At 35.1% G+C, this 25,856-nt stretch overlaps 1 protein-coding gene across 1 annotated transcript in view; it reads right to left on the bottom strand.

Moving 5' to 3' along the window:
• STK3 (serine/threonine kinase 3) overlaps positions 1-25,856 on the bottom strand; it is a 339,257-nt gene that overhangs the window by 161,902 nt on the left and 151,499 nt on the right. Inside the window, exon 7 of the mRNA XM_081070826.1 lies at positions 4,955-5,092. Within this exon, the coding sequence (XP_080926952.1) occupies positions 4,955-5,092 (138 nt within the window). The remainder of the gene's footprint in view (positions 1-4,954; positions 5,093-25,856) is intronic.

Below are 25,856 nucleotides of genomic sequence, written 5' to 3'. Positions count from 1 at the left end.
GAATTTGTACCAACTGGACAAACAATTAACCAATTTTACTATTTGGAAATGCTGAAAAGACTGCATGAAAAAATTGGACGACCTGAACTTTTCACCAACATTTCATGGCTCTTGCATCACAATAATACACCACCTCACACTGCACTGTCTGTGAGGGAGTTTTTAGCCACTAAACAAGTAACTGTATTGGAATACCCTCCACTCACCTGATGTGGCCCCCAATGACTTCTTTCTTTACTTAAAGATAAAATAAAATATTGAAAGACCTTTTGATGACATTCAGTACATCAAGGGTAATACGACAGCTCTGATGGCCATTCCAGAAAAAGAGTTCCAAAAGTGCTTTGAAGGGTGGACTAGGCACTGGCATCAGTGCATAGCTTCCCAAGGGGAGTACTTTGAAGGTGACTGTAGTGATATTCAGCAATGAGGTATGTAGAACTTTTTCTAGGATAAGTTTGCAAACTTAATTGTCCAACCTTGTATTAACAACAGAAACTAGATTGGAATAAAAATGAACAGAACCTCAGGGACCTGTGCAACTAAAACAAAAGATCTAACATTTGTGTCAGTGGAGTCCTAGAAAGAGAAGAAAAAGACGGTAGGGCTGAAAAAGTGTTTGAAAAAAATAATTGATGGAAACTTCCCCAAATTGGCAAGAGCTATAAACCTACATATTCAAGAAGCTCAACAAACCCTAACCAGGAAAAATCTAAAGAAATCTATACCAAGACACATCATAATTAAACTTTTAAATGTTAAGACAAAAGAAAAAAATCCTAAAAAGAGCAGGGGTAAACAATTCAGATAACAGATTTCTCTTAAGAAACCATGGATGTCAGGAGAAAGTGGCACAACATTTTTTAAGTGCTGAAAGAAAAGAACCGTCAACAAAGAATCCTATTGTCAGTAAAAATATTCTTCAAGAATGAGGAGAAAACAAGACATTCTTAGATGAAGGAAAACTAAGGGGCCTGTCCTAAAAGAATGGCTAGAAGGAAGTCCTCTAAACAGAAAGGAAATAGTAAAAGAAGGAACCTTGGAACATCAGGAGAAAAAACAATGGAAAGAGCAAAAATAGGGTAAATACAATAGATTCTCCTAATTCTCTTGAGTTTTCTCAATTGTTTAAAGGTTAAAGCAAATATTACAACACTGTTGATATGGACAAAAAGGAAGTATTTAAGACAATTATAAATGAGAGGGAAAGCAAGGTAGATGAACTGGTAAATATCCATAGCAACATCCACAGATTCTCCAACTGTGAGGCTGCACTCACCTTACATGTCCCCAAAAGATGGATTCAAATCTTTCACTTTCTTAACAATGGTACTTATTTCAATTTCTGGAAAACTAACAGGCCCAACTTCCCTTCTGACAACAGTTACATCAAACAAACAGATCATATCAATGATAAATATCACTACTATAAAAACTACTTTGTAAGAAAATTCTGTCTCAGAGATTAAAAATAATTGTTGTTGGAGAGGATTTTGGCTTTTTCTTTTTTTGCTTCTCTCTTGTGGGTTTGTTCTACTTCCTGACTGCGTAATGGGAATGCCACTGAAGTTTTGAGTCCTATAAGAATAAAACTGGCATTTGCAGGATTGTGCTTTTGGGAATGTTATATTGTGATAATCTTTTCCTCCATACAATAAAGGTACAGAATATATTTCAAAAAAAAAAAAGGAAAAAGAAAAGAAATTACTCCTCACTTGAACTGGTAAAATAAAGAATAAGTCACACACCATGACATCATCTGTGACAGCCAAGCCCAGGGCCAATTCAAATAATGGCAGATCTCAGTCAACCTAACATTCTCATAGGAGGCCAGCCTGGGACGGGAGATGACTTTCAGTTTTGAAACTACCCACCAGCAGGTACAGGGATCATCTTCAGATCAGGAATTCTAGTGCCACCTTGTCCTTTAATATCTCTGGGGTTTCAATTTCCTCATCTTTTAAAAACTACTAAGAGTTCAACTCAACAATCTCAAAGGATCCTCTCAGCTTATGATTCTTTTAAACTTACATAATTATCTATCGTGTATCATAGAAAATAAACCACTATTAAAAAATTCAGCATGAATATTTTATTTATTTCTCAGGGTCTACAAATCAGTATGTATAATCTATACATGTAGACTATAGACATGTGTCCACTAAAACTTAGCAGTAAGATTGTCCTCTGTGAGTTAAAATATAATTTAATTCATAAAATATAAGACACATGCAAAACTCCTTTAAGAGACAGATGGCCAAATATGTGGTGATGGAAAGAGAACTGACTCTGGGTGAAGACACAGTGTGCTATATACAGACGATATATTATAGAACTGTACACCTGAAATCTATGTAACTTTACTGACAATTGTCATCCCAATAAACTTTAATTAAAGGACAGAGAGAGAGAGAGAGAGAGAGAGAGAGAGAGAGAGAGAAAGAGAGAGGAGAAAGGCTTTCTAGGAGTCCAGTAAAATAAGACTCTAAGAAGTCTAATGAAACTAAAGATAATTATCCTATTTTAAAAACTTTTTAAATCATAAGTTTGTTATGTTGAATAAACATATTTTCAATTCAATACATAATATATTAAGCAATGGATATGAGGAGTGCAAAAGTAGTCCCCACCCAAAAGACATAACCCCTGAACTTGAATTAGTTACAATCCAGGACAGTGATACAGATATGTTATTTCATTCTAATATGCTAAATGATACATACAGGGTGGTTATGGGAATACAGAGGAACAACTGGCCTAAACAAGGATGAAGGGAAGGTTTTCTGGGGGAGCACCTAAATTGAACTAGAAACTGTAAGACAATAAGTAAGAAGAACCCTGTTGGAGAAGGGGAGGGATTCTTTAAACTGGGCGGGGGGAAGGGGGTTGTTGGGAGCATGAGACAAGGTACAGAAGATTGGGAAAGCATGGTCTGTGTAAGAATGTACAAGTCTATTATTTCAGTATTTATACAGGAAAAAATGGAGGCCAGACAAAGACATCAAATTATAACACAGGGACTTGAACGGTCAACAAGAAAGCAAATATTGGCTCATAAGCACTACACATAATACTATACAAAACCAGGGGCACTGTTTGCCCTTATTATAAAGAAGGATGCTTGGGCCAAACCCAACTAGAAGGAAGAGAGTAACAGAACTTGTTAATGTAGTCCATACAGGTTATCTTCCTGGGCAGAAAGCAGAAAGTGGGATTAGGGGGCAAACGGAATACACCTAGCACAATCACTTAAGCACTGAGTGGTCATTAGTGTCGTTTAACCTTTTGGGGCTTCAGTACGCTCATGAACAAAATTAAGGAATTATACTAGAATATTTCTTAAACACTTTTCTATCCTAAAAACTCTGTTAAAAACAATAGAATTTCTTAAGAAAGGTTAGAAAGAAATACTAGTTAAATTATCCAAAAATCAGTTGTCAGATATATTTGCATTTACTTTCACCACCATATTTTATGCTATTTGTCTCACTTTTTCTGGGTTTTCCCCCTCTCCTTTCTTGCCTTCCTCTTTGGAGTTCAATAATTTAGATATTCAGTATGATAACAATACCAATAGGCCCTTGATTTATGTGCTCATATTCCTTTGAAATGCTGACAGTATTTCAACATAAATGTTTCAATTAATTAATTTTGAAAGGTAGTATTTGCACATAAAAAAAATCAAAAGGCTCAAAAAGAACATTCAACAAAAAGTAAGTTTCCATTCCACTCCTGCTTCTCAGCCATACAGTTACCTTCTCGGGAGGCCAGTTTCTTGCTTATTTTTTCAATTACTCCACTACAAGCATTGACATAGGCATATATACATGTATGTGTGTATAGGTGTGTGTATTTTTCCAATCCTCTTGATGGACCTTAGATTGTTTCCAATTTGTTGACAGGTATTTATGTTGTTTCCAATCTTTTGCCATTATAATGTTCTATGAATATTTTTACACATGTTATTTCACACATGGTTAAATTTTTCTGTAGAGTAAATTTCTACAAGAGTAATTGCTGGGTCAAAGAATATGTGATACTTTATTTTAGACAGACATTGCTAAATTGCCTTCCATGGAGATTGAGTACTAAGTTACATTTTCGTAACAATAAACATTATACTTAAGAGCCTGTTTCCTATACTCCTCAACAAATCCCTGTTTTTAAATAGTACTTTGGAAAAATCACTTATTATAAGAACCATGGTTTGAATTCTTTTGCCATATAACAAAAATAATTATTTTCCAAATATCAAGTTTTGTTAATGTGAGACACATTTATTATTCACTTAGAGGTCTAAGGCAATTTTGTTGGGAAAATAAAGATTCACAAATACTTATTAAAAGTACTAAATTATTTCTCCTTGCACTAAATTTCAAGGCAGATAAAAATCCTCCTGCCATTCTGGATACAAAGTCTACTTGCATCAGGGATAATGAAACTCTTCATTTAGGTAATCTTATAACCAGTATTTACAACACATGATCTTTTCAAAGAGTTCAGGGATCTTGTACTTACATATCTTATAATAGAGCAAAAAGTCAAAGAAGAAATGCTGGGTCAAGGAATAAACAACACATCAGGAAAAGACAGGAGAAATAGTAACAATGGAGATAAGAATTCATTCCTGAAATGAGAACCCTTGGAAGTTTTGTTTTAAAACAACTTTAGAGGGAAAGAGTTGACTAAAACAACAAAAACAAACAAACAAACAAAAAATAGGAAAAAGGGAAACAAGAGAATGCTGAACTTGGGAAAAAAGAAAAAATGAGACACAGAGAACATACAGAAGAAGAATGGGGGCAGTGAGTGTGTGTGTCTTTATCAACGCGTGATTTCCTGGGAGGTTTACATCTTATAAATCAGTTAATGAAACTCACAGCAATCCTGATCAATGTCAGAAAGCTAAATGGTATAAAGAAAATATTCTTCCCTTAGCAGCATAAGCACTGACCTGTAAAAGTTGTGTTGCAGTAGCTCTCTGCTCAGGATTCTTCACTAGGCACTTTTTAACAAAATCGGTGAAATCATCAGACCAAAGTTCTGGCTTCCTGAATGTTGGTGGTGGGTTTGTGGGAATCATAAAAATAGCCTAGTGAAAATGAAATATCCAAAAGACATGGTAAGAATCACAATAGCATACCAAATAAACAAATCTCTTCATCTATCTTTTTTATCAGACTCTAAATCTGAAAAACAAATTTCAGCTGTTCTAGGATTTCCAGTAAGAATGCAATTCAGGAAGCAATTCCATCTGCTACTAACGTAATCACTTCCCATTAAACTTCCTCTGTTTGAATTGTCACTCATTGAGCACATCATTATCTATTATTTTTAATCAGTCTCAAAAGAAGACTGCATTTCTAACCCTTTTACCAAACTAAGGACATTCTCTAGTTAAATAGATATAGCCCCAAATTTTGCTATTGTGTGCCAGATTTCTTTCCCATTTAGTTTTATGTAAGTATCACTGCTCAAAGTGGCCAGCAGCAGTTCAGTTTGTTTCTGCAATCCAGAATATTTACATATAAATAAAATCACTGCTGTTATTTGAAATAATACTTGATGGAACCAAGACTTTTGTTTTTCCTTCAAAATATTTATCAGAATTCCAAATAAAAAGTTTTAAAGCTAATATATCACTGTAATTCATTTAATTTAAAATGATTTAATTTACTATTAATAACTTAGTACTAATGATAATGCATCCGGAAAATTCACAATTCAAAAGCTCTAAAAAGTCTCCCTGTCATCCCTGTCTTCCTAGCTATCCAGTCACCTTTTTTCAACCAAGAGAATGTGCCATGTGGGGAGTCATGCGGGAGACCCTGCTCGCTGCGCCATTTGTCATGGGGGGCGGCCTGCGGGGTCTCAGCTCCAGCTCCCCACATAAGAACGCAGGATATGGTGAGGCCAAAAGGAACACCCACAGAGGCATAGATAGGGGAGTCATACCACTACAGTCTTGCTGGCGGCTGGGTTGGAGACACAGGAAGCAGGAGCCACACTATCCACAATCTGCCGTCCACTTCTCTGCCAACCAACCAACCAACCCCTCTTGCTAGGTGCAATCCACCATGCTAACTGTAATCCATGCTTGCTAGCTCAGCCACCATCTTCTTGCAAGCCCCTATTTTCTGCTAGCGTAGCCAAAGCAGTTGTATTAGAGGCCAATAGCTCACTGGTTACAGCTGACGGCCAACTAGCCACAGCTGATGGCCATCCAATCACAGTTGATGGTCATTTACTACCTGAGCCAGCACCTTTTCATATGAGGCCGAGAGCCTGGAAACTGCCCTCCTGGCTCTGTCCCCACAGAATGAATCCTTAATGTTCATAGGAAATCACTGTATGTAATGAATTAACCTCTTTCATGGGCATCTATAATAATTCCTGATAAAATACCATCACTAAAACATCATTTTCTTTGAAAAGATATGAAAACAGTAATAAATTGAAATCAAATGTATCAAGCACTCAATAAACACTAGCTATTATCATTTGCATTGCCACATAATATTATTAAAAAGATAAGAGGCAAACACTGCAAAGACAAAAATTTTACAAAGTAAAATGAATTCAACCATATTACAACTAAACGCAGGCTAATAGGTAAATTTATACAATTACACAATCGACATACAGGTAGATGAAGAAAAATGGGTTTTTGGCAATATTAACATAAGCATATGCAGCATACAAACATGGGTCTCTCAAAGATGTATTTGGGGTGAAGCTTCCAAAAACTCCCTTTCTAGACTGTAGAATTCTCTGACTTTCCAGAAGAGAGGTGTCTGTCTCTGTTCTATACTCATTTTTTCACCTGGCTTTTAGTAGTCTTCTATCTTCATGTGCAAATTTCATGTACATAAACTTATGTCCCTTCTCCTTAATACATAATGAAAATTAAAATGGTAATACTAAAAACCACAAGTTGTAGTTTCTACTACAACTTAGAAACTAAGTTTTTTACCATTAAAAGAAATTAACCATAGCTATGTTTAAAACTTCTGTTCATATATGGAGAAAACACCAAAACTGTAGACAAAGATAAAATATTTTGGGGGATACCAATTTTAATGTATTCCTTTCATATAAGTGTTCTACTCTCCACTGGATTGTTACTAACTGTTCAAAAGCCATTCACAAGTTCCTAGAATCATAGAATCAGAGTAAAAAATATATGGCAGATCATTTAGCTCAGTCTTCTCATTTAACAGAAAAGGAATCAAAAGCCCAGAGGGAATAAATGACTTAAAAACAATATTTCAGACATACAAAACTACCTTCATTTAGAAGATGAGCATAGCATTCTCATGCTCCTACTGTGTTTCAAAAAGCAAGAAGGTGAAGTACAACGCAAAAAACGTTACTAAATCTAAACAGCTACTAAGAGGATAAAGAGATGATAAATAATGATTCTCTTTTCAAGGTATATGTCTTCCCAGGTCCTTCTCTTATTTTCAAGTGGGGAAGAAAGCATTAGCAAGTTTTAAGTTTTTATGACAAGGCAGTGAGGAAACATCTTAAAACTTACTACAATTACAACTGTGACAGGCGATAAAGTCGAAGATCATTCAATCAAATATGAATGAGAAAAAGACTCTTTAGTAGAGAAAACACAGTCTTTTCAACAAATGCTACTGGAAAGACTAGATATCTACATGTAATAAAAATGAATTATTTTCAATTTCAAAATGAAAATGCTTATGTTATACCACATACAAAAATTAACTCAAAATGCATCCATGACCTAACCATACAAGCTAAAACTATAAAACTCAGAAGAAAACATAGGGGGAAAGCTTCATGACACTGAATTTGGCAATGATAATTTGGATATGATAACAAAAACCTAGGCAACAAAAGAGAAAATAGATAAATTGGGACTTCATCAAAATTTAAAACTTTTGTATATCAAAGCACACTATCAACAGAATGAAAAGGCAATCCACAATGAGAAAATATTTGCAAATCATATCTGATAGGACGTCAATATTCAGCATATATAAAGAACTTCTACAGTTCAACAACAACAAAAACCCAAACAACCCAATTAAAAAATGGGCAAAGAATTCAAATAGATATTTCTCCAAAGAAGATATACGAGTGGCCAAAAAGCACATGAAAAGATACTCGACATAATTAATCATTAGGGAAATGCAAATCAAAGTCCCAATTAGATACCACTCACATCCATTAGCATGGCTATTATTAAAAAAAGAAAAGAAAAATAACAAGTGGTGACAAGGATGTGGAGCAACTGGAACCCTCATGCATTGCTGGTGGAAATATAAAATGTTGCAGAAGCTGTAGAAAACAGTGTAACAATGACTTAAAATAATTAACATAGTATTACCATATGATCCCTCAATTCTACTTCTGGGTATATACCCAAAAGAACTGAAAGCGGGAATTAGAATAGATATTTGTTCATTCATGTTCACAGCATTATTCACAATAGCCAAAAGACAGACACCATCCACGTGTCCGTTGACAGATAAGCGGATAAATAAAATGTGGTGTGTGAGCATACATACACACCCACAATGGAATATTATTCAAACTTAAAAAGAAAATTTTGATACATGCTACAACATAAACCTTGAAGACATTGTGCTGAGTGAGTTTTCTAGAATAATCAAATTCATGGGGTCAGGGAGCATAACAGTGGTCGTCAGGGGCAGCGAGGAGGGTGGTAATGGGGAGTTAGTATTTGATGTGCAGCGCTTCAGTTGGGGAAGATGAAAACATTCTGGAGATGGACAGTGGTGACTGTACAGCATTGTGAATGTACTTGATTTTACAGAATTGTACACTTAAAAAGGGTTAATTTTATGTTCCATATATTTTAGCACAATAAAAAAATAAATGAGGGAAAGTACGAAGTAATAATCAAGTTCAGAAATGTTTGGTGAGTACCTACTACACATATGGTATGGTGTCAGGCACTATATGGAGTTCAAAGATGCAGCAGGAAATATAGTCACTACCCTGAGGAAACTCGTAACGTAGTCTGTAATGAGAGGGCAAGCAGTAAAAGAATTAAAGAATAGTACAATAATAGAAGAAATGATATAACGCATAAAGAAGAAAGGTCATTCCCCTCAGAAGAAACAGCATAAGGAAAAGCGAGAACAGGGAATAAGACTGCTGGGAGGAGCAGAGAACAAGCTGATTACCGTGTAAGGGACGAGGAAATGATAAGATTAGAAGGAAAATGGAGGATGTGGAGCTTGGTCAGCAAGAAAGAGCATAACTGAAAGTTTTTATTCTGGTATGTGTGTATGTATTTTTGTTTTTGCTTTTAAACAGTTTGTTTATGATCCAAGAAGTAGATTTAAAAAACAAAAACAAAAACCTGAAGACACTCTAAATATAAAAGGTAGTTAGGGGCTTGTGTAAATGTCCCAAGATGAATAATAAACAGTTCAACTAAGATGGCATTTACAGAATTGAAATGGAAGAAATGAGGTCTGAGACACTACAAAGGAAGAACCAAGAGTACATCCTAACATTGTTTGGGAGGGGTGGAAAAAAGTAAGAATGAACGATTACTCCAGAATTCAAGAAATAAAAAAATAAACACCTTAATTGAAAAAGGCACTCAGGTATTCTAACAATTCACGATATCATTGTTTGTAAAGTTCTCAGAATATGCAGCAAGTTACTACAATGTGCTATCACTAATTTCTAACATGGAAAATGATCCAAAGGATTTTCTGTGGACAAAGCCGTAAAGATTCAATATCCAAGTCTACTGATTCTAGGCTGAGTTAATCTCTTTAAAACTTCATGGATCTCCTTTCAAAAAGGGAAAATCCTTTAACAGAAGAGAACATTCTTACACATCTTACAGATATTACATATAAGATAGTCCTTCAAAAGCAGGGTAGCCAGTTTTATGACACAATAAGCATCTATCAAATGACAAGTTATTATCAAGTACTTTCTGTGTGTTCAAAACTATGTTCTAATAAAAAAGTAGCAAACTGATAGGCCACAGGCCAAATAGTGTCAGTGGATATATTTTGTTTGGGCAACACTGAATTCGCATTCCCACAAGGTAAAAATCTCCTGGAATTGAGACTGGATATAAAAGGATGTTCTTCCTTTTACATGGGCCCCACCTAGCCTGGCTCAATTATCTACTTTACCTGATGGCCCCCTTAAGCATCTAACTAAGTGTAATTACAGATTTTAAAATCAGATACATATCTCGAACCCACAGAGCTCACAGTCAACTCATGGGGGAGAAAAACAAACACATATGAAATAGACAGCAAACATTGGAGTGCTAGAAAATAAAATTCTTTTGTAAATAACCTAATCTCAGACAGCTATACAGTTAAAGCAAAACCTAAATAATCTGGGTTTACGGATGCGAAGAATGGGGTTAACATTGGCTGGAAAAGGCACAAAAAACCACCTGCTATTTTAAATTAAAGAATAAATATAAATTTGAACTCTCATCTCTGCAAAAAAGTTCAAAGCACCCACATAAACCCCAATATAGACTGACCTCAAACTGCAGGTAAACTATGTGAGATTATCTAGATAAATGTTGTTCATCTGCACTTCTGTTACAAATTGATGGATAACAACTCAGTGATTTATGTCCTTGAAGCTAAATGCTCTCCTTTGAACTTTGAGACGAGTTGCAGTCTTATCTTCAGATAATCTTAACATATAAGGCTCACCTCAGCAGTAGCTATTAGAAACCCAAGAATAAAAAGCTTAACTCTAACTCTTATTTACCCAGTACTATCATAAAGTGATCCTAAAATGTTCACATCCTATTCTCAAACAAGCACTGAACTGCACACAGTTCAAACAAATAAGTCTTAACATATGATCTACAAAATGCAGAGACCCTATAGTCTCCAGGAAAACCACTATACCTTTTATTTCCATGTTTTTTGGGTTAGATAATAATAAACTGACAAAGTTTCTCACGGACTTGACTTTGTTCAGTTAATGTAAAGTGATTACAGTTAATGTAAAGTGAATCAGAGTGTCATCTTAAGAATCTCCAGGTTTTGTATGAGCCGATTAGGTAACAGGCCTCTGCTGTAGAAAGTTGTGGCAATCAGTGGCTAGCCTTAAACTAACAATTCACTCTGTTCCTTGCCACCAACCAAATCACATGGACACACATTACAGCCATATAATTTATCTTATCTCTAACACCATTTTGATTGAAGAATGTTAGTACAATAAATGATATAACTATCCTTGTGTTTGTTTCTACACTATGTGTTGCTTAACTACACATTGAACCTTTGATTAAGTTTTAAAAAGAACTTCCCTGATCACGAGTAGTCTTAAGAAGCCAAGAAATGTAAGTGTCTCAGAACAACTAATTATCCTCATGCCTGGAATTTCATGCCTTAGACTCCAAGAGCACCCAGAAGACATAGAAAGAGCTGGAGCAGCGAAACTACAATGTCTGAACTTTATAATCTCAGTGGAATGAGTCAACACATGTATCTGAAGCTAAGGATTTGTGAATGTGCAGAAGCAATGAACATGCCGGAATGACAAAGAAACTGTGCCAGTACTCAAGATCCTCAGGTATATGAGCAAAAGGTTATCTTCATAACAAATAAATGAGATAAAGGATGAGAAAGCACTTTAAAAAAACTGCAAAGAAGTGAACAAATATAGCTGTTTTCTGATAGCAAACATAATAGGTAGCAAGCTATTAAGCCAAATAAAAATATGTAATTTCTTAAAAGGATATACAGCAATAGTTTTCAAAAGACAATTACAAATAAGACAGCAAACAGTACAATGGAATGAAGCCAAAACTGGATCCAGGTGAGAATAACAGGCTAAAGTTCCAAATCCCACTCTCACTATGCAGCCTCAGTTTTTCCATATGAGTGAAGAGGTTAGACTAGATATTTTTCAGTTTCCTTTTGTGGTCTAAAAGACTAGCACTCTAATTTACTCTAATTCCAGGAGTTAAATCCTAGCTAGATACGTATTAAATGATTAGATGGAAAGGAGATGGAGGTGAGAGAGGAGGGGGGAGGATATCAAAAGTCTATCAATTGCTTCTCAGCCTTTTGACTAACATTAAGTGTTAGTATAAAAAGAGAAATATAAATTTTTATCACCACTCCCTCAAAAGCAAATCTGAAATACACAGATATTTTGAAAAGAATACTAAAAAAGTAAACTTGCTCTTAGAGTGCAGTTTCTACAGTGAGCACAGGGTTAAAGTATCACAAGCATGACCTCACAATTCACTCGGGCTCCAGCAGGAACTTCAGTAATCATTAATCCGGCCAATAAAGAAAGGCCAGTGTGCCTGCCTAGGAACCACATTAAGGGGAGGAGAGCAACTGGTGCCCAGGCTGTACTAAGTGATCAAGAGAACCAGCTCTAGAGGTCTGAGCCAGCTCTACATGGCACTGGGTACAATAATGCCACCATTATCAGTAGCTATTTGACCTACTTGACTTCTCTATGCCCTCTTTCCACCTTTGAAAAAAGGGAATAATAATAGTATCTACCTCACAGGGCTGTTCTGCAGTTTAAATAGGTTACTGCATGTAAAATATTTAGTGAAAATGAGAAAAAAAGTACAGAAGTTACTTCTCATAAAAATGACAAGTATGCAGCAATATAGATGGAAAGATGGTACAGAATCTCAAAAATTCAGAATATCAATTTACAATAGCAACTATACACAAGATTGCAAAAGATTCATTTTAAGTATTTTATTATGAAGAGCACTATATAGTCAACTTTTAAAAATTATACTTGTAATTGAACAAAGGCTTCATTTAAAAGCACTATTTGTCGCAAATGGCGGTATTTCATCTTTTCTTATAGCTGAGTCATATTCCATTGTATGTAAGTACCACATCTTCTTTATGCAGTCATCTATCAAAGGACACCATGGATGGATCTTGAGAACATCATGCTAAGCAAAAAAAGTCAGACAGAAAAAGTTGAAAACCATATGACTTCACTCATATGTGGGATATAAAAGAGAAACCAACCAACCAACAAATAAAAACTCACAGACACAGACAACAGTTTGGTGGTTACCAGAGGGAAAGAGGGGTGGGAGGGGTGGGAGAGGTAGAAAAGGGTAAAGGGTCAAATATATAGTGACGGAAGATTTGACCTTGGGTGATAAACACACAATGCATTACACAGATGATGTATTATGGAAAAGTACACTTTGCAATCTGCATAATTTTATTAACCAATGTCACCCCAATAAATTTAATACACAAATAAATAAAACCATTGTTTAAGTTATTGCCTATTCCAGTCTGCCCCTACAGCCACCTCTCACACAAGCACAATTTAAATCCCAATACTTTTGATTGCATCCAGTTAAATCTTAACCATCTTTCAAAACTGAAATATAATGTCCCTTTAAGACAATTCAAAATATTTATAAAATATGGCTACAGAAGAAATCAAAAGTAAACAAGAGCTAACACTTAACAGTACTTGATCATTCCACTCTCTCTCAGGTTTCCCAAATTAGAATTCTTGTGTGTGATCAGTTCAACTAACTTTTTTTGAGCACATAAAACGTATCCATACCTGCAATAAAAGAATTTCTTCAAGAAGCTTAGAATCTAATGGGCTAGGACAATGCATACCAGATCACTTCAATAAAACAGTCTAAGTGCTAAAATAGAAGGGAACAATGGGCATTATGGCTTAGCTCAAAATGATGTCTAAAGAAAAATGAGACTTAAGCTGAGTCCTAAACAATGAATGAGTGAGTTAATGAAGCCAGAAAAGAGAATAGCATGTTCAAAGGTGTGAGGTATGAAATACCATGGGGTCTATGAGGGAAACTGACTCGTTTCAGGTGTGGGGCAGGGAAATTACAAGGTGAGTCTGGAGCATCTTACTGGCCCTTAAAGAAAGGAACTACTCAAAGACTAATTGAGTCATGTCAAAAGAAGTTCAGAACCTGTAGAACTTAGCTCCACTCACAAAAGATTCTGATTTATTTGATCTGAGGTAAGGACCAGGCACAGTAATTTTTATGTCTCCCAAGTAATTCTACTGTGCAGCCAACATTGAGAACCACTGTTGTAGAAAGTAAAATACAGAAGGTGCCAAAAACATGTATACATATTTTAAGAAAGGAAAAAACTGTATTAAAATTGTAATACTCAATATATACCGATAACAAATGATGAATTCAAGTCACATTTTACTTCTGCAATTACAAGAGGTGCTCAAAGTGGTTACCATCAGCGTCCAGACACTTCTGGACGGTGAACTACTACTTGAGCAACATTGACCAAAGTGTCTGCTTGTATACATTTTTCTGGCACCCCCGTATACGGCAAGTGTTATCACTGCATGAACCTCAACTTCAGCACCTTCCATATTTTAACTTGTATTCTGATTAGTTACAAACTCATTCTACATGCCCTGGATAACATGGAACTGCCTGAAGACATAGACAGTGTCTATTAAGTTTATACCTCCCACAGCATTAAACACAGTTACTTGTGCAATAGTATTAATCAAATCTAAACTTATATTGAGAGTGTTGCCATAAAGACTTCCAGTTAAATATGGTGACTTGAACATTCCGATTATGTTCAGAATGTTCCTCAATTCCATTCCAAAAATCCTACTAAAGGACAGTTAAGAAAAAAAATTTTTTTAAAGGCTAAAACTCCAAAGAGAGAACAACAGTGGTATATATAGGATAGCAATAAAATTTTGGAAACAGAAAAGTAGATGGATGAGTTATAACTGGCTCAAAAAATCTGAGAAATCAATGAGAAGCAATCAATTCCCTGTGCAGAATAAAAACAAGGCTAAGAAAGTGGAAGCGCAGATACATTTAAAGATATGGGACATCTGGCACCCAGACCTTGGTTTGTAAAATGCCACTCCCACTAAAAGAAACATGTGCTCCTTGACTAAACAACGTAATTCAGGATTGGGATGGGGAATTTACAAGGTGAGCCTGGGGCATCCTGGTGGACCATAAAGTACAGAAGCACTCAAAGGCTAACAGAATCATTAAAAAGATACAGGACTAGCCAAACCTGGAATAATTCAGCATCAAAATATTAATAATGACTACAGTTGATTTTAACATACTGAATAAAATTAAAATCAACTGGTCCGTAGTGATTTTTCCTTAAATGGAGAGAGTTTAAGAAAAGCTGTTCTTTATAGAAACATACCAACTGGGAAATACACAATAACTGAATTAGGTAGAATATCAACATTTGTCACCCTCAGTGTAATGTGATGATGATCAATTCAGGCAAGGAGCACCAACAGTTACTACTACCAGGTGAAAGGTTACTCAAGAAAGGATGCTTATAGGATACAAAAGTAGTACCCCACAGATCACTTAATAATTACAAAAGAGAAAACGTACCACAATAGAGAGATCTGTTCTTTACCTTCACTAAGTGATGAAACAATTTAACCTCACTAAGAATAAGACAACCTGATAGTATGTGATGTCTGTTGTGATGCAATAGAAAATATACCTCACCACCCATGAAATTCTTTCTTAAAATATATAACCTGAATCTAATCTATTGAGTACTGGAAATGTAGCTAGTGTGACTAAGAAACTGAATTTTATTTTTATTTAATTTATTTAAATTTAAATTGCTACCATATTGGACTATCATACTAGACAGAACAGATGTAAAAAATTTCCATCATTATATAAAGTTCTACTGGATCACCCTGCTCTAGGTCTAACTTCCAGGTTATAGGAAGTATATGGATTAGAGGAAAAAGTTAAAAGACACCTATGAGGAAACATTAGGGCAAATCCCGATTATAGAAAATTCTACCAAAAAACAAAACAAAACAAAATAAAACCTTGCCCCATCCCCTTACAAAGTCAATGTCACAGGGAAAAAATATGAGCAAGCTGGGGGACAGAGAGTATGGTGACTGAACCAGATTTTAAAAGGTTAGGTACAATGTGTGTCAACCAAGGAAATGTGAATGTGAACTAAATAGTAATATTAGAAAAATCACTGTTAACTTTCTTAGATGTGACCGTGGTATTGTGGTTATGCAGGAGTATGTCTTTCTTCTTCAAGGATGCATGTAGAAGCAAATGTTCAGGAATGAAGTACCAAATACTTAAAAAAACAAAAAAAGATAGATGAGAGCTAGCTAGACAGGAGAGTGAGGGGCAGGGGTTAGAGCTAGATAGCCAGATAGATGGTAGGTAGAATAACAATCCCCCAAAGATCCACAGTCCACCTCCTAAATCCCTGGAACTTGTGAATATCTCCTTATATGGCAAAAATGGTTTTGCAAATAGCATTAAGGATCTTAAGAGTGGAAGATTATCTTGAATTATCTAGGCAGGCCCAATGTCATCATAAGTGTCTTTAAAAGTGGAGAGGGACGCAGAAGAAGAGAATCAGAGGGAGATGTGACTATGAAAGAATGGTCAAAGAGAGGTAAAGCTGATGCTCTGAAGATGGAGGAAGGGGTCACAAGTCAAAGAATGTGTATCCTTTAGACGCTGGAAAGAATAAGGAAACAAATTCCCCTCCAGAGCTTCCAAAAAGAAAGGCAGGCCTGCTAAGACTTCATTTCTGGCCCAGTGAGACCTATGTCAGACTTCTAACCTACAGAGCTGTAAGATAGTAGACTTGGGTTGTGTAAGCCACTAAGTTTGTAGTAATTTTTTAGAACAGAAATGGGCAACTAATATAGACTGATAATTGGAGTGGGGGAAACAGGAAGGAAAGGGTGAGGGAGAACGGAGAGGGAGAAAAAAAGAGAGAGGGTGGGGGAGGGAGGGGGTGAAAGAAAGGGAGAGAGAGAGGGATGAAGAGACAGAAAAAGAGAGAGAAGTTGACATCCAGTGATTGGCAGTACAAGGCTGGCATGGTAGTGCTACAGTGCCATCAGGATGTTGCCTCACCTTTCAGGTTACCTAAGAGGGCTGCTCAAACACTAGCAACCACATCCTCAGTCCAGGCAGCAAGAAGAAGGTTGGAGTAACAGCAATATAGCATAGCAGTTAGCTCTCTACTCAGCCTCCCTAAAAGTCCAACACATCTTTCTTTATATTTAACAGCCAGACTTGGGTATAAAAGGATTGATCAGAAATGTAGTCTACCACTGTTGAGTGTTAATGTAGTATCAAAGAAGTATATCCACAATTATCAGAAAAAAATGATTAAAATACTCCCTTATCCAACAACATATACGTCAATCAAAATAATGTGTTGCAACAGAATAAACGCAGAAATAAGAACATTCAATTATCTTCTATTAGGCAAGCAACTTATTACATTTTGGGGGGGGGAAATAGTTATTTTCATTAAAATATATGACTTATATTAACATGTAATTAAATTATTGTTAAATTAATTAATAAATACATAATTAAATTTTTCTCACTTTTAATTTTTGGTCCCCCTTTCTCCACCCTTGTCCCCCTTATATATAAATAGAACCCACATAAACAAAAACTTTTTGGGTCTCAATTTTTAGGAGTGGAAAGGGGTGCTCAAACTAAACAGTTTAAAAACGCCACAATTCTGTAGCGAATTTTTACAGAACTAAGAGTACTTCCTCCTATTTTACTTATGTTCATCAAAAATAGTGGTATGATGAAATAGTGCCATTTGCAACAACATGGATGGATCTTGAGATTATTATACTAAATAAAATAAGTCAGACAGAAAAAGTCGAGAACCATATAATTTCACTGATATGTGGGCTATAAAACTGAAAACAACAAAGGAACAAGACAAACAAATAAAGAAACAAAACCTCATAGACACAGTGGTTACCAGAGGGTAAAGGGGAAGGAATGGTACATAAGGTTAAATAGGATCAAATACATGGTGATGGAAGGAGAACTAACTCTGGGTGGTGAACACACAATGTGATATATAAATAACGTATTACACAATTGTACACCTGAAACCTATGTAACTTTACTAACCATTGTCACCCCAATAAACTTTGATTTTAAAACAATAGTGCTACAACAAAGTTAAACATGTTTCACTTTTTAGTGTGTCCTTTTAATTATTTAGTGTGTCCTTTTATTTATTTATTATGTTTAGATTTTTTACATATTTGAAATGTTACGATAGATGAAATTTGATATAAGCTTTGTTTTTTCCTAAGTAACTGTATTTTATTATGTCTGAAAAAAACTGAAAGGAACTGGTGTATAAGACATCAAAGAGGAATGCAGAGAAATGAAATTGGTAGCATGTCTTGAATACCGTCCAAGAAAAGATGCCCTGTCCCACTGAAGAATGTATCTGGCTCTCGTAATGGGTACATTCACAGGCAGACATGGATGATCACAACGTGATGACAGTAGCCAATAAGATCATCCAACTACTTGCCTTTGTCTGCTTCACCTAGAAGCCTTCTGAACAATATTTGGGTTCCCAGGTAAAACTAAACTCAGAAGAGAATGTGAAAACCAACAATCACATGCATGAAAGTTAAATATCTATTTAAAGTAATAAATTGGAATTCTGGTGTGTATACTAGTGAACTTGGTTAATTTAAGTTCATGCTATGAGACAGTTTCATATTTATTGTGCTGATAGATCAATTTGAATGATAAATGCTACTTCCTATGATTTCTGGGTAGCCAACTGACATTCCTCAGAGAATATACACCTTCCTGCAGCATTATGTTCATACTACATGACTGATAATATAAATTTCTACATTGGCAAAAACAGAGTTCCCTGCTAATAACAAAGCAGAGTAGGTCATATATCCTCAGAATAATGTAATGAGAAATAAGCTTTACTAAGAGTTGTGAATAAAAATCAATATTATTTATAAATGTTAAATAAGTTTGGAGATAAAAACTTTTAGTGCTTAATTTTAAATATACTGGGCATTTTAAACAATATAGTCCCTTCTTTAAAAAAGGAGTATTATTTGACTGCTATATAAACCACAAAATTTTATCACAGCTATTTAAATAAAATATCTCACCTGGAATATGGTACAGTATATACTTTACTCTGTATTAGCTATAACAGTAAGTCCTGTATAACAAATACTTACCACATTATTTAAAAAATAAAATGTAAGACTATTATGTAAAATTAATATTGAACCAACAAAAGTTTAGAGAAAACAGGAAGATTTAATATACAAACAACAGTAAAACAGTTTGAACAATGAGACTGATTAACTGGCTTGTACATTAAAAAAACCTAAGGGAACATAAAATGTTAGAAATAGTTGATCCATCGTAGCCAAATTAACCCTATGCATTATCAAAATAATTTCAGACTGACAAAAACACAATTATAGAAGGGGACCTAAATACCCCATTGACAGCTATGAAAAGATAGATCACCCAAACAGAAAACAATAAGGAAATATCAAATTACACCAAAGGGACAATACTGACATTTACAGAGCTTTTTATCCCAGAACACCAGATGATGCATTCTTTTCTAGTGCACATGGTACATTCTCAAGGATAGTGCATATGTTGGGACACAAAACTAGCCTCAACAAATTTAAGAAGCTTGAAATCATACCAAGCATATTCTCTGACCACAATATTTTGAAAATGGAGATCAAGTGCAAAAGGAACTGGGAAAAACCACAAACGTGGAGATAAAAAAATATGGTACTAAAGAAAGATGAGGTCAAAAAAGAAGAGGACAGATCAAAAGATACAGAAATAAATAAGAATAAAAATATACTGTATCAAAATTATTGGAATACTGTAAAAGCAGTATTAAGAGGAAATTTTATATCATTACATGCCTATCTCATGAAACAAGAAAAATCCCAAATAAACAACATAAAATTATATTCTTTAAAAAACTAGAAAAAGAACAAAATGAAACCATTCCCAGAAGGAAGAAAATAATAAAAAATAGAGCAGAATTAAATGAAATAGAGAACAAAAATACAGTAGAAAAAAATTAATGCAATAAACAGCTGGTTCTTTGAAAAGATTAATAAATTGACAAAGCCTGGGGTAGATTCACTAAGGAAAAAAGAAAAAAGACACAAATAAAATCAGAAATAAAAGAGAAGTTACAATGGATACTACAGAAATACAAAAGATAATACAAGCATACTGTGAAAGAACATGTCACAAAATTCAATACCCTAAAAGAAATGGACAATTTCTTAGAAATATATAACCTTCCTAGACTGAATTGCAAAGAACTGGAAATTCTAAACAGACCAATCAACAGTAAGGAAATTGAAACAATCATCCAAAACCTCCCCAAAAACAAAAGTACAGAACCAGATGGCTTCACTAGAGAATTCTACCAAACATTCAAATATGATTTAATACTTGTCTTTCTCAAATTCGTCCAAAAAATTGAAGAGGCAATAATTCATGACCCACCTTAGGAGGCGAACATTACCCTGATACCAAAAACTGCTAATAACAACAACAAAAAAAAACAACAGACGAATATCTCTGATGAATACAGACGCAAAAATCCTAAATAAAATATTAGCAAATCAAATACAACAGTACTTTAAAAAGATTATACATCATGACCAAGTGGGGTTCATTTCAGAGGTGCAAGAATAGTTCAACATATGCAAATCAATTGTGATACGCCACATAAACAAAATAAAGGATAAAAATCATATGACCACATCAAGAGATGCAGAAAATGTATTTGACTAGATACAACATCCATTTATGATTAAAACACTTAATAAAATGGGTGTAGAAGGAAAGTACCTCAACGTAATAAAGGCCATATACCACAAACCCTCAGCTAATATCATACTCAATGGTGAAAAACTGAAAGCTTTTCCTCTAAGATCAGGAATAAGACAACAATGCCCCCTTTACCACTGTTATTCAACACGGTATGTGAAGTCTGAGCCAGAGCAATTAGGCAAGACAAAGAAATAAAAGGCATCCGAAATGGGAATGAATAAATAAAACTGTCATTATTTGCAGACAACATGATTCTTTACATAGAAAACGCTAAAGACTCCAGCAACAAACTATTAGAAACAATAAATACCATAAAGTTGCAGGATACAAAAATCAATGTACAAAAATCTATTGCATTCCCATATACTAACAATGAAATTTCAGAAAAAGAAATGAGAAAAAAAATTCCTTTTGCAATTGCAACAAGAAGACTAAAATGCCTATGAATAAACTTAACAAAAGATGTGAAGAACCTATATACTGAAAACTATAAGACATTATCAAAGGAAATTGAAGAAGACACAAAGAAATGGAAAGACATTCCATATTTACGGTTTGGAAGAATCAAAATAGCTAAAATGGCCACATTACCCAAAGCAATATACAGATTTAATGTAATCCTCATCAAAATCTCAATGGCATTTTTTAAAGAAATAGAACAAAAAACTCATCAGATTGGTATGGAATCACAAAAGACCCTGAATATGTTAGCTATATTTTAATAAAAACCTTTAAAAAAAAATGTGACTCCAAAGACAAATGATTAGTGACATCTACAATTTCAAGTATTTCACTTTCTATGAGTCTAAAAAAAAATGTAGATTTTATTTTCCTGGAGTTTTATGAATAAAAATTTAGCTTCAAGGGGGAAAAAAATGGAATAGCCAGAGCAATCCTGAGAAAAAAGAACAAGCCCAGAGGTATCACACTCCCTGACTTCAATTTGTAATACAAAGTGACAATAATCAAAACAACATGGTATTGGCAGAAAAACAGACATACAAACCAATGGAAGAGAACTGAGAACCCAGAAATAAACCCACATATATATGGGCAGATAGTTTTCGACAAAGGAGCCAAAAACATACAATAGAGAAAAGAAAGCCTCTTTAATAAATGGTGCTGGAAATTTGAAAGCCACATGCAAAAGAATGAAACTGGATTGCTGTCTGTCACCATGTACCAAAATTAACTCAAAATAGATCAAAGACCAATAAACTGCACAGAAGAAAGCATAGGTACTAAAATTATGAACTTTGGGTTTAGAGTGGATTTTATGAATTTGACCTCAAAGACAAGGGAAGTAATAGCAAAACTAAATAAATGGGACTATGTTAAACTGAAAAGCTTCTACACAGCAAAAGAAACCATCAACAAAACAAAGAGGCAACCAACCAAAAGGGAGGTGATATTTGCAAACAATACCTCTGATAAGGGACTAACGTCCAAAATACATAAAGAACTCATACAACTCAAAGCAAAAAAACAATCCAATTAAAAGTTGGGAAGCGGACCTGAACAGACACTTCTCCCAAGAAGACATACAAACAGCCAACAGATACATGAAAAAATGCTAAACTTTAATAGCTATTAGGAAAATGCAAATCAAAACCACAATGAGATATAACCTCACACTTGTTAGAATGGCTATTGTCAAGAAGACAAGTAATAACAAGTGTTGACAGTTTGTGGAGAAAAAGGAACCCTCATAAACTCCTGGTGGGAATGTAAATTAGTACAGCGACTATGGAAAATGGAGGTTCCTCAAAATAAGAACAGAATTACCATACAACCCAGTAATCCCTCTTCTGGGTATCTACCCAAAAAATATGAAAACATTTATCTGTAAAGATATATGTATCCCTATGTTCATTGCAGCATTATTCACAGTTGCCAAGACGTGGAAAAAAACCAAATTGTCCTTCCATAGATGATTGGATAAATTTGTGGTCCATATATACAATGGAATACTACTCAGCCATAAGAAAAGATGAAATACTGGCATTTGCAATAACACGGATGGATCTTGAGATTATCATGCTAAGTGAAATAAGTAAGACAGAGAAAGTTGAGAACCATATGACTTCACTCATGTGAGATATAAAACTGAAAGAAACAAGTGAACAAGACAAACCAACAAGCAAAAACTCACAAACAGACAAATTTAGTGGTTACTAGAGAGTTAAGGGGGGAGGAAGGAAGGTAGGAGAAGGAAAAGGGGATCAAATATATGGTGATGTAACAATTGACTTTGGGTGGTGAACACACAATGTAATATATAGATGATGTATTATAAAACTGTACATTTGAAATCTATATAATTTACTACCCAATGTCACCCCAATAAATTTAATAAAAAGATTTTTAAAAGTAAAAATAAAAATTCAGAAGCATGATAAAATCTGGAAGCTAGAAGAAAACTTTCAAAATAAATTACTGTAGAAATAAAAGAGCAAATTACATTAGAGCTTTGAAAGGCAGAAAAAGGAATCAATAGTCCCACCCAAAATAACTGGGATGTACTAAAATGTTTCAGCACAGAAACAAGCAATATGATCACAAAGTAGAAAAAAAAGTAAATTCTGTACAAAAGATTCATGAAATGTCACTTCCTATAACTTGACCTAAGATTAGGGAAATAAATTAATTCTAGTCATTAGCAGCTTTCGCTTACCTGGTAAAAGGGCTTCTAAGACAAAACATTTACAGGAACATGAATTGCTATTAAAAGGTCAAGTGCCATGTGGAACAGCAATCATACCTTTACCAAATGCAACAATAATTCAGATTAATCCAAAGTAAATTAACAGCATCTATCCCTATCATCACGGGTCCACTGCTACCATTTGTGGTGCCTGGGGCAAGAAAATAGAGTCCTGTGATCTATGGTTTAACTATGTTTTACTCCCACCTCTGACTCCTGAACACCCCAGAACACACATCTGGCTCTGTCCCAATGCCCCCACCACCACCACTAGCCAGCCCTGCAATAACTGTCTCTTGTCTACCCCTGGCCTGGCAACCTGCCCTCACAAGGATGACGCTAGGGAAGACACCTGAACAGACTCAGGGCCACTTGAACAGGGAATTCTGGGATCCTGGGCACCCAGAGCATGATCTAGGAAGGGAAGTCACAGGCTCTGGCACAGGAATGGAGCAGGGCCAGAGCAAGGCCAGAATGGGAACCTTCTAACGAACAAGCTCTGGGCAAAGACTGCAGTTACCCAGGTCTAGTACCTACAATTGCCATGTCAACCTCAGAATTATCATTTGGCATAAAATCATCCTGACCAGAGCAAAAAAATAATGTCACAATTTACCACCAAAGTGCAAATACTGTGTTATCATAGAATCTATGATGGTTAATCAAGTCATCAACACATAGCAAAATATAAAAAGGTAATACATATTATAAACCACACATCACTCAATCCCCGGTCATATCTAATGCAGATTGCAAAACTCAGGCAGATGCTCACACAAAGGTCTATGAACCCAAATTGACACTAAGAACTAGGTTAAAGCTAAATAAGCAAAGGTCAACATAGAGCTCCTATGACTGAATTAAGATAAAACAATAAGCTAGTCCTAAGGTAACAAGAGTGTCATGCAATAAATGAGGCTCTGGCCCAAGAATAGTATAATGCCCAGTTAAAATCAATTTAACAAAAGAAAGGTATTACAGAATGAAATCAATACAAATTACAATTAAGAAAAACTAAAATTAATTAACAAGATATATGAAGAACAAAAAAGAAACACAATTGAAATTGTAGAAAGTCTATAATCAGAAAGAAACTATAGATCTCAGGAATTCAGTTTGACAATTTAGAAATTAAATAGTAAGTTTTAGAGGAAAAAAAAAATCTGTCAACATGGTCCCTCAACATTGCCTAGAAAAAAAATGCTTTAATCTACTGCCTCTGTCAAACATGAGAGCTAAACAAACAAATAACTCATCAGAGTCTACCAAAAATTAATGAAAACATTCACATTATTAAGTTTCTGGCTCCATATTCTTTAAGAAAACTTTAAAATTTACAAGCAACCACCAATTCCAAACACTCAGCCAATGGTTCTCAACACTGGTTATACATTAGAATCATCCCCTGGACCCAGCCCAAAGCATCTGATCTGGGGGGAGCCTGGGTATATATATATATTTTAACTCTAGATGAGTCTAAGATGTAGCCAGAGTCAAAAATCACTGTAAGAAGCAAGTGGTATGGACTCACAGTATTTACTGAGTCCAAATCCCCACTACTCTTAGCACAACTTTGGGGCTAGTGTGAAAAACATACCATTTTTAGAGACTGAAAGTTCATAAACAGAGGAAGGGGGGAAACTGAAAACTCACTAATTCAGGAGCCAGCTCTAGGCAACAACCACCAAAGTGTTTCCCTTGTGATATAGAGGAGATAGATAGACAGACAGACAGACAGACAGACAGATAGATGGATAGGTAGATCGACAGACTGATTTACATATAGATAAATAGATCACTATTTTGTATTTTACCTAAAATTCCTTCAACTAGAAATGTCATTGCCATTTAAAAAGTATGTGTAACTTCTGCTTCCAGGAAGCAGATGGATGCCATCTACTAAGTACAGCTAAAAACCATGTATGACTCTCAAAGGTAGAAATAAAGCACACCAGTTAAGAACATGGTCTGAGTTCCCAAGTTTTCTGTTTTGCTTCATATATCTCAGACATGGAAATGCAGAAGCCCACAATCAGAAGAAGTCAATGGGTATAAATAAAAGAAGCCTCAACAAAAGCCTGCTCTCTCCAGCTAAAAGACAAAAAAGTGGGTCAAGTGATGGGGCAGAGTCTCAGCTAGACAGGAGAGGGAAGTGAATCCATGAGGAAACCAACAAGCTAGAAAATGAGGGGAAAAATAAAGTGAATGGCCTGAGGTTGAAGATCAGTTGAATTTTAAGCAAAGGAAGTGAGAAGATGGAAAGAACAGAAATTAGAATCAAAACCTCCTGAGAAGATTGTTGATACTGTAATCAGCAGTTACTTCTCATATTTAACACAATGGGGAAACATGATATAAAAGAAAACCAGACTAGTCCTGACTTTGTCACTAGCTAACAGTGTCTCATTAGACAAGTCACTTAAACTATCTGGGCCTTATTGCTAATTTGAGGGTTACTGGAAA

The sequence above is a fragment of the Rhinolophus hipposideros genome (assembly GCF_964194185.1).
Source record: "Rhinolophus hipposideros genome assembly, chromosome: 13".
Lineage (NCBI taxonomy): Eukaryota > Metazoa > Chordata > Mammalia > Chiroptera > Rhinolophidae > Rhinolophus > Rhinolophus hipposideros.
The sequence above is the reverse complement of the archived record's forward strand: the minus strand, read 5'-3'. Positions and strand labels throughout refer to the sequence as shown.